The 15,493-nt window shown below is 29.4% G+C and overlaps 1 protein-coding gene across 1 annotated transcript in view; it reads left to right on the top strand.

The window, feature by feature from the left end:
• The window catches only part of LOC107445605 (nonsense-mediated mRNA decay factor SMG7), a 62,999-nt gene that overhangs the window by 13,559 nt on the left and 33,947 nt on the right, over nt 1–15,493 (top strand). The window contains exons 5-9 of the mRNA XM_043050198.2: nt 1,652–1,730; nt 3,665–3,757; nt 8,864–8,935; nt 9,006–9,159; nt 12,969–13,057. Of these exons, the coding sequence (XP_042906132.1) occupies nt 1,652–1,730; nt 3,665–3,757; nt 8,864–8,935; nt 9,006–9,159; nt 12,969–13,057 (487 nt within the window). The remainder of the gene's footprint in view (nt 1–1,651; nt 1,731–3,664; nt 3,758–8,863; nt 8,936–9,005; nt 9,160–12,968; nt 13,058–15,493) is intronic.

Raw genomic sequence — 15,493 nt, 5'->3', positions numbered from 1 at the left:
TGAAGAGCAGCCTAATGAAATCCTAAGTAATCCAGTTTGTTTTGACGGAGTTTTGACTTTTATAAATAAAGTTTATTAGCAGCTGTGAAAAACACGAATGGAAGAGAGATTACCGTTTATTTAAAATTTGTGAGTTTTCACATAAAAATATTTTCGCATTTATTTTTCAGGGATGAGATTTTTCCGTTTTTTTCCCCTCCAATTTCAGCCTTTTTATCAAAAACTTCAATTCTCTAAAAGTTTTTTTTAAAAATAAATATTTCCCTTTTTCTGGAAATTCAGTCGTTTAAATAAAATAATTATATCTATTTCCGATTTTAAAAGATAATAGAAAATTCAATCTACTTAGACGCCAACCCTTCTGCATTTTTACTTATTTTAGCTATTTAGCTTATACACGCAGAAAATAAGATTTTCTGTATTTTTGTAATTCAGACATCTCGCTGCTTCCTGTTTGCTGGCCTCGAAAGCAAACAAAATAATTATAGAAAATAGCGGTGGATTTGCAGTGAAAATGTTTATCTGCTCATTCAATTAATCTTGTAGATTTGTTTTTATTATGGCTAAACAAAAACAATACAAACAAGCCTTTGAGAAATCCCAAGTCCAGAATGTGTTAATATCTTTATTCTTATTCAATTATATTATTCTAATATCAAACATCGATTTCCGTATTTACTTGATTTAAAAGCTGTGCGCTGCGATTCTTACTCACGTGATTTAAATATCGTATATTGCAATGATTATTTACGAGATTTAAAAATCCAATAGCACGATTTGTATTTACACATTTTTTAAAATCTTATGTAGCGATTCATATTCACGCAAGTTTAAATTCCAATGTCGTGATTTGTTTATGCGGCTGTAATATCAAACATTGATTTTCGTATTTATATGCGATTTACAAATTAGACATTGGGATTTGTATTTACGTGATCTAAAAATAATGCATTGTGATTTGTATTTTCGCATTTTTTAAATCCACTATCGAGTTTCATATTCACGTGATTTAAAAGCCACATATTGGGATTCATATTCTCTCAATTTAAAATCATGCATATTATTCATATTCATGATGTGATTAATTATATATATATTCTTAGATTTCCTCTTTTTTTACACTCTGACTACTCTCATCCCTGATTTTTAGTGTGTGCGTATAAGCTGAAAATAAATAAAATAAAGTTTGAATTATGGCTTTCAAAAACTAAATCTGTTATAAGCATTGAGAATGGTTATCATAGAAACATTTTGATTCTTGAAATTGATTATTTCTTTTTACTATAAATTGTTTTTTTTAAAGGATACAATTTTTTGTAATAAATATTTAATTCTTTTTCATAATTTGTTCTATACAGTGTTTGATTTTTTTAGGAAGGGGGGTGGATTCTGTTATTTCTTTTTTCATTGGCATTTTACTTCAATAATTTAATAAAAACAACCAAAATATTATTAAAATTATGAATTGTTAATTAGAGGCTTTGAAATTCATTACTAATTATAAAAACTCTTTGAAGCGCTGTGACTCTTCCACAGAAGCCTCCATCAACAGACTTTTGAGAGTTGTAAAGAAAGAGTCATTTTAGAATCTAAGTATGTTTCCAATTTTCTAATTTTGAATGAATTAGAATGAATGTCTTTAATTTTTCAGCTTCTTCAAAAATTATGTTGCGCATATGATATAGACCTACCTTGTCACCCTAGAGACTCTGTTTATGGACTGACAAAAGGTATAAAACTAAATATTGTTTCAGTATTATAATTGCATTTTTCTTTTAAATCCTGCTAAGTTTTCTTTTGTTCTAAATATTTATGAAATGAAGAAGTTGTATGTTGGCGAATAACTGAAGAACAGCAGCATTCTGTTGTTTGAAAATATTCTGAAAGTGATTAATCAATCATTTTGCCATTAATTGACATGTTATCTAATTTACACTATGTATATATTATGTACTGAGCACAAAAAGAAATAAATGGCCAGCCTGAGTAACTTTTGATATAATGATCCAATCTTAATATTCTACGACTCAATCTTGATGGTTTGAGGACGTGGCCTCAAATATGCTAGTTAAAAAGTGCAGGCAATATTTTAAGTTACGAAATCAAGCACAAATACATACTTTCTCTGAATAAATAAATGAGTGACAGATTCATATTTTTGACTCTGAAAAATAGAGGGTAGCCGAAATCTCGAAAATATGGTCACAATAGTTTGGACAGAAAAGTGGTTAGTTTTACTTTTTGCATATTTCTCCATATCTTGAGAACTTCGTAATTGAATTGAAAAATTTTCTTACACAATTGTAAAATTCATATATGCAAAGATAATTTCATGCAAAATATTACTCTCAGTAAATCTTTATTATTATTTTATTTAATAAAAATTTTGAATTATTAGGTATACAATTTTTTACATTATTTTAAGGAATGTAATTTTAAATGTCAAAATACACAATTTGAGCAAAATTGGTCGAAAAGTTTCAGAGAATTTGAATTTTACTAATACCACTTTTACTAAATTTTCATTTCTCAGGATTTAATCGCCCGATTTTGCACTCTTAATTTTGTATTTTGATATTTAAAGTTGCACTTTTTAAAATGACATAAAAAAAATTGATACCTTACAATTCAACTTTTTTCAACTATTATTATATAAAATGATTAAAAAATATTTACTAAAAGTTATACTGTGCTTGGAATTATATTTGGATAAACGAAGTTTATATCTGTGTATAAAAATGTGCTTAAAAAGTTCTCAAGATATGGTGAAATATGCAAAAAGTAAAGTTAATTTTAAGGTGTCCAAACTTTGGACCGCTCTTATAACTAAACTATTGTGACCATATTGTGATTTTGTCTACTCCCTATTTTTTGTTGTGGGAAATCCGAATTTGTTGGAAATTGGGTTTATTTCATAGAAAATATGTTTTTTTTTTTTGTCTGATTTTGTGTCTTAAAATACTATTTCCACTAATTAGCATATTTTAAGTCATGTCCTGGAATCTTTAAGTTTAAGCCGTAGAACGTGATGATTCAATCATTAGATCAAAATTTATTAAGGGGCTTAAAAGTTATTAAGGGCTAAGTATAGACAATTATGGCTGTTGTGCCATTTAACTCGAATGTTCAAACCAATTAACATTAGCAATATTCCAGATTTCATTATAAAAATTTCCCTGCAGCCTTTTATTTAATGACCTTATATTAAGGTATATATGACCTTATATTTAAGGAATATAAAGTCACTACCCCATTTTTGTGATGCATTTTTGAAACTTTTATTCCTATTTATTTTGATATGAATTCACCATCTTAGTCCCTTTCTTGTGATTTCTCATTTAGAGAGGAATCAAAACAGCTTGATTTTATTTGAGTTAAAAAAAAGGTTTTCTCCAAAATATGAAAATAAATAATTAGAAACGTAGGTTGCAGAAATGAATGATTTACTGAAGTTTTGAGCAAGTATTAGTGTTTTATCCTCTCTAAGATTAAATCTAGCAATGGAATAATGCAGCAGTTTCTCGATATTGTTAAAAAAAATATTTCATGTTGTAAATAAATAAAAGATTTTTTTTAATTGTAAACTATAATGATTGCCCTTTTAATTCATTATTTGTGTATGTTGACTGTGACACCATGTAAAGTGGTATTTATTTTTCATTAGAATGGATAAGCAGCTATCCTGTAGCTCACCAGCCTCGAAAAACATCACTTTTTTACATCTGCCAACATTGCCTTGTCCATTTGGGTGATATAGGTATTTATAAAACTTGTTCTTATTTAATATGTTTTAAATGCCATGTATGTTTATTTTAAAGCTAGGTAGGAACTAGCTGGATCAATACAACCAATAAGCCCTGTGGCAGAAGTGTTTCAGGCTTTCTGTAACAAAACTTTCTTGCATCTTTCTGTGAGATACTTTTAATAATAATAAATATATATGTTACTAATTTAAAGTAACAAAAGCACTGTGCTTACAAAAAAAAAACTGTATTTAATTTATATATATGATTTGTATGTATTGAATATGTAATTTTTTTTTTAATTCTAATACTATGAGCGATATAGTCACATTTTGTGAATCACATTGAAAAATTCATGAAATTCATAGTAGAAAAAACTATTTTATCAATCAAAGTAAAAGCCATCACAATCAACACAGTTTTGCAAACGTGTTACTAGATACCACTTTCATAAAAATTTGGCTCTGGTGTCAATGAAAGATTGGTGAACTTTTATCGCAGAGAAAGTTGTCTAAATGCCATAACTTCAATTTCTGTGCGATACTTCTCTGCTGTTATTATTTCGTCAGCATTTAAAGATTTATGATAAATTATTACAGCTGTAGACCACGAAACAGGAATTTTCGGTGTTGTTTTTCATCTGCATCTAACCATTGCGTGAACGATACCTATTATCATATAAGTTCCATTTTTCATCATAGGCGATATTTTTGTTCTACAATGTTCTCGTTTGTTTCTTTTAAGCAAAGAAGTGCAGATTTCAGAACAATGCAGAATCCATTTATCCAACTTTTTGATTTTGTGAGTGTTTGAGTGGCCTGATACTATGACTGTACTAACTCCTAATTCTTGCGCAATTTCTCGAACAGTAATGCTAGGGTTTCATTCCATGGAGTGTTATCAAGCTTTGACTCCGGTCTTCCGTGTGGTTCATTTTAAGGATTTTTATCATCTTCACATTTTTTAAACCAACGTTGAATTGTCTGTTCATTAACAGCGGCTTTACCAAATGCAGCACTAATGTTTCAAATGAGCCATTTATGACCATTTTTGAATTCATAAAGAAAAGTATGGCAAGTATTCATGTTTTGAAATCAGCGTCTAAAAAGATTAAATGCATAAAACTTTTAATATACGAAAGGCCGATTTAGTATGATACGAAGCAATTAAAGCCTGAATTAGTTGTTATTCAGGGCTTTATTAGCACTAAATGCCCAAAAGTCGAAAAAACAAGGAATTCGTCACATCAAAAGCTAATTTAGTTGAATAAAAAACATTGAGATTTTATTTTTTTTAAAAACATTGAGATTTTATTTTTATTAATAATTTTGAAACCTGTAGTAATAATTGTTGAAAGAACGATTGAAGCACCTCATGGTTTAATGATGATTACGACACATACCAAGTGTGTCAAAAAGTGATTTCTGGAATTCGCATGTAGTAACAATATCTATATTTAAAAAAATATATTATGAGAATATCAATAATAATAACTGAGCTATGAAAGATTTCAGGATTTTTTTTTAAAAAAGCAAAATTCGTAGGAATAATTGCAAAAAATAATTATCAAAACACTACATATATTTATGATGGAATTGGCATGAGTTTTGAGCGATATTAAGGTGAAGTTTCAAATGTGTGATTTAGAATTTTCATTTTACAGGGTGCGTAGCGTTTGTAAAAAGTACTTAAAGGTGCTTTTTTGTGGATTTCGTTATTAAAAGCTTTTAAAGGTGCTTTTTTCAGCTGGCGTTTTTAAAAAGTGCTTTTTTTCCGAATAATTTTTTTTTCCCTTCAGTGATATCTGGTGGATCCCATGCATTTCACGAAAAATGGGGAGTTTGCTACGTAATCATTCACGCGGACTTCATGTCGTACCCACGTTATGACTTGCGCATGCGCGCACACTTGAAACCGAAACCCGAGTGCTCCAATTCGGATAGAGAATATCAGATCCTTATGAAATGTTTTTCTTTTTAATTTATTTTAATTTTGTTCTTGTTTATTTTATTTTACTTCTAACACTTTTTTTGACGTAGGGGGTAAGGGTACTTTTGTTCTGAGTTCAGGGTCAAGTTGAATTCACTCGGTGATGTGGGAAAGTACTGATTGTTTCGATTTACGCCCGTTTTTTTTTTTTTTTTTTAACGCTAAAACTGTTTATAAGAAGTTTTTGTTTTTCAATAATATCATTGATTGAATATGAATTTTTTGAGTGCTTGAAAACTTTTGTAAAGTGCTTGAAAAGTTTTTAAAAAGTGCTTATTTTTTATTCAAAGATTTGGCTACGCACCCTGTTTTAGAAAAATATACCTCATTGATTAATTCGTTTGTTACAAATCTGAATTTGTAAACGAAACCCCACTCAGTAATATTTTATTAAAATGTAAAATTTGATTTGTTTTAAAAAATGAGAGAAGGAACATGATTCTAGCTGAAGCCAGTCATTATCGATTTTTTTAAATTCTTAAATGAGAATAGAAAAATCATGAGCATTTCTATCCCCTTCGTTGAATATAATTCTGCAGAAAAAATGCAAGCAGAGTTTTGGAACTTAACAACTATGTGTAAAAACTACTCATAGTGTATACTAAAAAATATGGTTTTAGATTATTCATTATTAAATCTATTCAAATTCCAGAAAATACTTTTCCAAAAAACATGCATCTCTATTATATAATTATTCTCTTTTATTAAAATTTATTATTACCCTATTAAAATTTTCTATAACGATATTTTTCCTTTTAAAAAAATTATTTTAGGATTCAATATTTCTTTTTGAAAAAATGTTTCCATTTCCGTCACTTGTCATGGATAAAACCTATTTCTTTCTTGGCAGTTTGGCTCCATGATTTTTTCCATTGTGATCGAAACTTACTATGCCTAATTTTAAGTAAATCATAAAAAAAAAATTTTAAAGTTTATTTCTGGTTAATAAAGCTGTGAGTAAAGTAAATAGCTGTAATTTATATTGTAATTTAATCCTTAGTATTCATATAAATAATTGCTTTTTATGGAATTATTGAACACAGTCATCATTTTTGATCCCCAGTTTTTATATTTTTTGTCTCATTATTTTTAATAGTTATTGCTTTTCTCATAATATGGTTATTTCTCATTCTCCCTTGTATAGCAGTTATTTTGTATTCATAATATTATCTAAATGTGCCTATATTTTATGGTTTTCACAATATGACAGGACAGTAAAACAATTAATGTTCTTTAACTAAACTCTTAAATAAAGTGATTTGCTGCATTACATTTACAAACAGTTTTTTTGTTTGGAATTTTAACACACAACTTAATATTTGTTGATGGTAATTCACAGGTCCAAAAGATTAATAATATGAAAGATTTTACTCACACATCTTCATTAGGCTACTTACATGCCTTGATTACATTTATTTTTATAATGTTAATGGAATGAATTCAAATAAAAACTTATAATAGTTCATAATTCTTATGAAATATGCTATTTTGTGACAAAATACAGACCAAATTACAAAATTTAAAAACCCAAAGAATATGCCATCCCTTTATGTAGGCTTAGGGTACAATTGCTCATTTATTTTATGGTGGTCTGAATCAAATTTCAGTAATCTTAAACCAAGGATGGCAAACCTTTTTCGATTAGTGTTCCAGTTAAATTACAGTGTATTAGTTTCAAGTTTCTGATGTACCACTCGTTATATTTCGTTATAAAAATAATCTATTAACCACTGTTTTTATTTCAAACTATATAATTAAATTATGTAACTATATTTATAGTTGAGTTCACTTCAAATGGAAATCGAATTAATGGTATTTTGAAAATATTTCAATCTAATATTAAAGTGTGGTAAAAAAGTATAAAGTGGATACCCTATATTTTAAGTAGTAGAATTAAATTAAGATTAATTTTCAATATTTTTATCTTTTATGGTGCGAAAAATTATATGCATCTATATTTTGTCAAAAACTACCAATGTATTTTTTTCATGCATAATTTGCCATTTAGTTTTGGTTCTCTCTTTATAACTCATGGCACTGTACTTCCCAAAAACATGGACAGTGCTGCACTATAGTCACCCCTCTAAAATGTCATAGTACTCGTTTTGAAATTCCTTTAATGATTACTAGTATTGAAGATGTTTATCTTTAGTTTTTTTAAATATTATTTTCAGTGAACGTAACTGAAAGAAAAGTATATACTTCTTGCATGCTCCCAAAACGTCTTATGAGTTCCTAATCTCTGCCTTAGACCAAAAGCTGGTCGATAGTATTGATTCATCCAATATTATAATATGTTTTCTGAAATGGGGTAATTCAGTTGAGTTTTATCTAAAAGGTACAGTGAGCCATAAAAAAATAAGAGATCACCTTGAGTATCTTTTGTTTTAATGATCGGATTTCCAGGTACTAAGTGCCAACTTTAATGGTTTAAAGGGTTGACTTCAAAAATGTTAATAAGTCTCAAAAATGTTAATAAGTCTTCCTATTGTTAAATTGAAAATTATTAGTTTTAGTCAAAAAGTGTGTGTGGGAGGGAGTTAAAATACGATCCCAAATAGTTGTAACCGTCTGTGGATCAACAGTATCAAATTAACTACTGACATAACCTGCCAAATTAGACTTTAGGGATTATGATTATTTACCTCTTATGGTTGTGATTTTAAAAGAAAAAAATATTGCACTTTGACTAAAGAAAAATAACTCCTATTGCACAAAAACTTTCATTGTTATACCACACATGAAATCATTCAAAAGAAGTGCAAATCACTCAAAGGTTGCAATAATGCCCTTTCCGAAAAAACTAACCTTTCCACTTGCTGGTAAATAGATTTACTTGCTGAAATGTTGACTAATCAATAGTGGGTGCAATTGGGAAAGGACCTTGTTTTTTTTTTGTTTTTTTTTAAATATATAGAAAGATGTTCTTGTGTACAATTTTTGCCATAATATTCTAAGAACAACCATAAAATTTGAACTCTTTAAATCTTCCTTGATTTGTTAACATAATTTTTGCGCAGATTTCTACGTACCAAGAAATAATTACTTCAAATGAAACTAGTTTGTACTGTCTTATTAAATTTGTAGTTTTTAATGAGAATGAATATTTCAGTTCTTTTTATATGTTTTAGCTCGATACAGGGGACAGTCTTTGCAAGCTGAAAATTTTTATCGTCATGCAGTTGACTTAGTTCCTAGCAATGGTAAGTGAGATTGCATCAAGTATCTGAAAGTGTGGTATTTAGTTTGTTAAATCTGTTGTTTCTGTTTTAGGTCAACCATACAACCAGCTGGCTTTACTAGAAGCAGCAAGTGGAGAGAAACTTTCAACCGTCTTTTTCTATGTCCGAAGTTTATGTGTGCAACATCCATTCCCTTTAGCTGCAACAAACTTACAAAATCTGTTCTCAAAAATGTCTTCAGATGGGTAAGATCAGTTATTTCAATTGAATTAATTGTTCTAATTTTTATGGAGTATTAAATTTTGTTTTACCTATATTGCATCATTATTCAGTAAATTAAAAACTTCCCTACTTGAAGATCTGCCTATAGATATAAACATTCTGTGTGACTTTATCCTGAAATTATGCTGCGTTTTGTGTCATCCAACTTGAAAAACCGATTGATAGCAAAATCTAGATCCAGACTGATTGTAACCATCTGGTTTATTTCTTGCCTAAATTTAATTTGTTGTAATATCTCAACTTTGCAGAAAGTGGAACAGAAACTAATTGTTTACGTTATGTAACATATTAAAATTTGGACATTAAGAAACATGGTTTTAGTTGCCTTGGTATCACAATAATAAGAGAAATCATATTTAGGAAATAAACTTTATATTTTAAAGTTGGGACGAGTGTTGTCTTTACTGAATGTTTGTGTTGCTTTTTGTGGGAAAAAAAGAATCTGTTATTTGTTTTGGCTGAATGCTAGCTTTCCTGCCCTGGGTTCTATCCTCGGACCAGGCAAAATTGGCTTTGCCTTTTATCCCTTTTAGTGGGTCGATAAAACGAATACCAAGTATTGTTTATAACTTAACACTGGAGTTCTGCTTTTGGCTAACCATTCAACCACAACATCCTCTTCTACACCTCAGAGCCCGAGGTCAAGAAAACTGGGATAGGCGCAATATGCTCTTAATGGGCTGTCATGCCACTGATTTCAATTTAGTTTTAGTAATTTGTTTTATATTTATAATATGCTAGACTTAATTGAGATTATATATTAAGTATCTTCAGCTGTCTTGGAATGACAAATTGGATTAAGAATGGTATTGTGCCTTTGAAAGAATTCTCTTTATTACCTTAAATAGTTTCATTGATTGTATTATAATATGGAATTAAAGATGCATAAGTGAATGTTAAGAACATTCACTTATGCATGTCTCACTTATGAAAATATGACTAGTTTTGGCTTTTAAATTCTTTTTGGATTTTTTAAAGCTAAATTGAAAGAAACTAATAATTTTTTAAACACTATTAATCTCATTTNATCCTTTATAAAAAATATATAAATTTTATGTATTAATTAAATTTCACATATGAATATAGGTTTTCGACATTTTTGACAGTGAGGTTTTTGACGTGACGGTTTAAACTATGGTTTAAACTGTTAAAAACTGTCACATGTCAAAAACCTGCCAACCCTGGATATAACTAGAAGTATTATCTAAGTGTAGTAGACAGCTTTAGCTATTGTTTATGTAGAGGGCATTACTAACGTAGAGTAAAAGTTACATTGTTTTTTGACAATCCATTTGAATATAATGAGACAGCTTGATAAGTAATAGTTAAGTTACTGATCATTGAATTCAAAGTTGTCTATGACCTTGCATGTTTTTGTAGGATTTTTTTTTGGAGCTAATTAGGCACTACAAAACCTAAGATAGTTTTAATCATTCGCCTGTGCCTTATATTTTACCAATTATCCTTTCAAACTTCTTTGATTGTCTTATAAAATTCTTTTATTTTACAGACCAAGTGCTTTATTTCCATTAAAAGGTAGTGATAATATTAAATAAATAATCGCAAGAAACTGAAACAGTATGATATTACCTGATTAAAAGCTTCATTCGCTTCAAAAATAAGGGCAGGTGGGGTAAAGGGGGTACATGGGGGAAGTGGGCATTTGTTAAGGAACGTCTATTTTCTCCTTTTATATAATGAAAATTCTTTTATCATTTTTAGAAGCATTTACAGTGATTGTGGCAATAATTTTTGTTTCAGTTTTGTAAACTGATGAAAAGTTTAACGTTTACAAACTATATGTTTATGATCAACTTATATAGAATGTTAGTTTAAGCTGTTGATGAACTTTCTTTAATATCATTAAAAACTGGCAAACACTATTAATTTTAGTTCAAACTGGTACATGGACACCTAAAGAACTGATCTATAAGAAATTAAAGAATAAATTTCGAAATTCTTTTATTATCAATTGTTTTCTGGGGTAAGGCAATGTGGGTATATGGTTGAGATAAGTGTTGTATGAGAGGAATTTTTTTTCTTCACTTCTTTGTCAGTTTTAATAAATATCTAATGCTCTACATTTTTTAATTAAATAGCTCAAAAAATAATTTACTTGTTTGATTATAGCCCTTGATTATAGTAATTTTAACATTGAAAACAATTTTTTTTAAATTAAATTTTTAAAAGAGAAGAATGATAAGGGGGAAATAACAATATAACAGACATATGCAATTAAAAATTTCCAAAATAGCACAATGGTACCATTTAGTGAGCATATTTAAAGATAAAAATGTGTTTTCACTTTTGCTCTCATATGGCAGTTTTTTCATGGGAAACAAAATAATTTCTTTAAAATAACTAAATTGAATAAAAATAGTAAAAGAAATAGTAAAGACACTTTAAATTGACACTATAAATATAAATTTTTACACTCTTTATATTTCAAATGAACCAAAAACTATTACACTTTTCTTGCTTTTTGATGAAATTGTGTGGAGTTCAGCATCTGCAGTGAAACTTAATTTTATTATAGCCATTACTCTTTAATTTAATAATACGAAAAAATATTATTTTTTTAGCATTTATTTTTTAAAATATAATCAAGATACATTTTTTAAAGATCATTTTATTTCTAAAGCAATATTTACATATGTTTTTTAATAAAATATATACTACTTTTAGAACTATACTTACTTTACCCTCACTCTGGGGTAAAGTGAGTATATCAAATCAAGTTCTTTTGAATGTATTACTGTAAGAAAACAATCAAACAAAGATAAGTTATGCTTCATATTTAATCTATATGAATCCAAGGTATATAAAATGCACTGAAATTTTCAGTAAAATAAATTTAGTTATTTTATTTTAGAGCCTTCTTTAAAAAAAAGCTTGAAGATATACCCACTTTACCCCCAGACCCTACATAAAAAGTAAACAGCAGTCGAGAAGTTTTAAGCACTTCAAAAATAGGCTCCCATTTTCAAGACTTGCCAGCTGTGAATGAGACGAAACAAAAGTGATTTGAAATATAAAACGTAAAGCTGCCAATGAAAAAAAGATGAAAAGAGAAACTAGAAAAAATGCAGACGCAGAGAAGAAGAAAAAATCCCACAGTGGCCGAATGGCAAATCAAGATAAATGCATTTCCATCTGCTATGGAGAGGTGTTGAGAATTTAATGTCGTTAACAAAGGAATCAGCGTTCATATGGACAAAACAATATTCCTGCGCATCAAGAAGAGCTGATATAACTGGGGTTAAAATAATTTTGGCATTGACGTAATTAAATTTATGCTAAAGATTCCAATAATGTACAGCAATTGATTCAAATTGTGGTAGTGTAGTACACAAGTGCATCATTATTCTCTTTGGGACATCACAAAGAATGAATCCTGTCAGCTATAGTTTGCTAGTATAGCTTTCTTAGGCGAAAAAGAGAGAAAGAAATAATAATAAATATAAAATCAAGAATAAATCTTTTCTCTTTTACTCTGAATTTCCTTAATTCAACGAATTTAACACTGTTGATTGTTATTGCATTTTAATAGCTTTATTTATCCTCCATTTTTTTTTTTTACTTATTTGTAGTATGAATGGCTACCAAAGTATTCCAGGATCATGAACTTAGATTAACTATATAGTGTTTTTTAATTCAAAAATACTTATTTTGTAATAGGAACTCAATAAACTTTTTGAATTTTCTTAAATTTTTTTAAAAAAAAGTTGCAGAATTGTAAAATATAAAAAAAATTATTTTATTATTTGTGCAGAAGTGGCCCAGAAGGAAAAGTCCGAATGTCTGCCTTTGAATATGTCTCAATGTTTCTGCAATTCCATGCTGTTGTTCATCTTAATAATGGTAATCATTAATCCTTTTGAACACTGTTAAACATTCAATTATTGATTCATATTAAAATTGTTAGTTTGCTTTTAAATTTCTTTGTTTGTTAATTATTTGGAGTTAAGAAAAAATTAATTTTACATTTTAGAAAGGACCAAATGGTAATTTTGGCCGGGCAGCAAACAACAAATAATTGACCGGCCAAATACTCATTATTTAGCATTCTACTGAATATTTAACCAGCAAATAGTCTTATTTAATACTTGTTAATTTGCTTTTTGTTCATTTAATTGTGTCACTTTCATTATGTGATTATTGAAAATTCAATCTGTATGTAAAAACATTTCATCTAAGCAATTTGAGATAATGAATTTAAAGCATTCCTGTGCCTTTGGAGGAAATACTTTACATAAGAAAACATGATCCAATAAATTAAAATACAAAAAATAAATCATAGATATTTTAATATCTCATATATTAGCTAAGTGATTAATCTAGTTCAGGGTTTCTTAAACTTTTTGGGAACTTCAAAATATTTAGAAAAATTTTGTGGGACTTCATAAGTATTGCCTAAATCTGATACACTGTCAGATTCTTCGCTTGTACTGTCACAGTTTTAGGACATAAACTTTAATTTTGAGATATAGAACAATAAGAATATTTTATAGAATAGATCAATAAGTGACAAATTTGAAAGTTATGCAATAATAAAATTAAATTTCTTGGGTAAATTCAAACATCAAATGTATTCTGTCCATTAAATATAGCCACTTGTAAGGCAAAATGTTGTCTCACACAAGTATGTCGTAGAAAAAAGGAAAAAAAGAATGTATCGAAATTTCTGAAACTTTTAGTGACTCCTGTTGCGATGCACAATTTCAGAAACTCTGATTTAGTTAAACTATGGTTATATAAAAATAAAAGGGTGGTTTAGTCTTTATTTTCTGGCTATTAAACTTTTCCACTTTTTACAAAATTTTGCATAAGGCAGTCCATTGGCTCTTAGGCTGGCCGCACATTGGGGAAGCGAGAGGGAGGGGAAAAACCTCCAGTTTGATTTTTGCCTCTCGATCAAAGGGTTTTCAGGGAGTGAGCTGAAAAATAACTGCGCACTGCTGAAGTATTGTCACCTCCTCACCGCAGGCATAGATTCGGCAGATATTTGTGTGATCTGGAGTTAAAAGACGTTTTTCTTCTAGCAATATGTATGTGTATATATATACAGTGCAACCTTGAAAATCCGGACTGCTAGGGGATTTGGAAGATCCGGATTTCCGAATTTTAGATACCTTTCTTAAATTGATAGAATTATCGAAGTTTCGAATTCGCCAGGCCGATTCCGCGAAACGCGCGTGTGTAGACCTCCGACGTCAATTTTAACAACTTAACATAAATATACACTTTAAATAATAAATAAGAGACATTAAAAATCAACTTTCGTCATTTCCCCTCGTAATCGATCGTTTTTATTAACAATTAAAACTAAAAATATAGGCTTAAAACACGAGCTGAATTTCAACTTATAACTGAAACAGATGCTTCTATACTAGACTGTACCAGCTGATACTAATCCTTTTTTTGTTAGGGGATGAAAGAACTTGTCCCCACCTCCTAAGCTTCAAGGTTAAGAAAGAACCAGTTTTCTTTCTTCACAAGGGAGAAAAACAAAGTGGTAGAAGAATTCCTCCTCTTTCACACCTTCTCCATCGAAGAATATCGAGGGGAATCCCCTCTATATTCATCGTTTATCTATACAGAGCTGATAAGAAAGACTGGAATTTCCTTATCAGCTTTCTTTCACTCTCCACCCCTACCTCTTCACCTACTGCTTCATTGTTGGAGTAGATTTGCGGTTTTGCGCTCTTACTTTTAAATTTTCATTTTAAGCGATTTTTTCTTTTCTTCTTTGGAAATTTTTTTCAGGTTAACTGGACGTAAGAGTCCGGTTTTTTGAGGTTGTACTGTATATGTATTTATACAGGGTGATTCTAAAAAGGTGGGCAAAATTTTAGGAAGTGATAGCACACACCCAAGCAAACAATTTTTATAAAAGAATGCATGGTCGAAAACAAAACCCAAAGGTGCTGGCGGATTTGGAAAGTTGTTTGATGCAAACGTGAAAGCTCCATTCCTGTTGCGATTAACTGCGCTGCGTTACTTGTCGCCAAGCTTTCGGCCGCTGCAGGGAAAGTTTGTGTTTCAGAATGTTCTCCTATCTTTTCTTCCCCGTTGTACTGCGTGCATAGCCGCTCTCGGCCACTGTTTTGAACACTTATTGTAATCACATGCCATTAAATTTGCTTTTATAACTTAACTTCATCGTTCTTTGTGTGTTTTTGCCTCATATTCGAACATAAACTTTGACACCCTCTAGTGGTTTTGCGTTTTGTTTTCGACCATGCATTCTTTGATAAAAATTGCTTGCTTGGGTGTGTATATGAGTAAAAGCAACTA

The sequence above is a fragment of the Parasteatoda tepidariorum genome, chromosome 3 (genome assembly GCF_043381705.1).
Source record: "Parasteatoda tepidariorum isolate YZ-2023 chromosome 3, CAS_Ptep_4.0, whole genome shotgun sequence".
NCBI classification, from domain to species: domain Eukaryota; kingdom Metazoa; phylum Arthropoda; class Arachnida; order Araneae; family Theridiidae; genus Parasteatoda; species Parasteatoda tepidariorum.
Note: the sequence above shows the minus strand (reverse complement) of the source record. Positions and strands in the feature narration are given on the sequence as shown.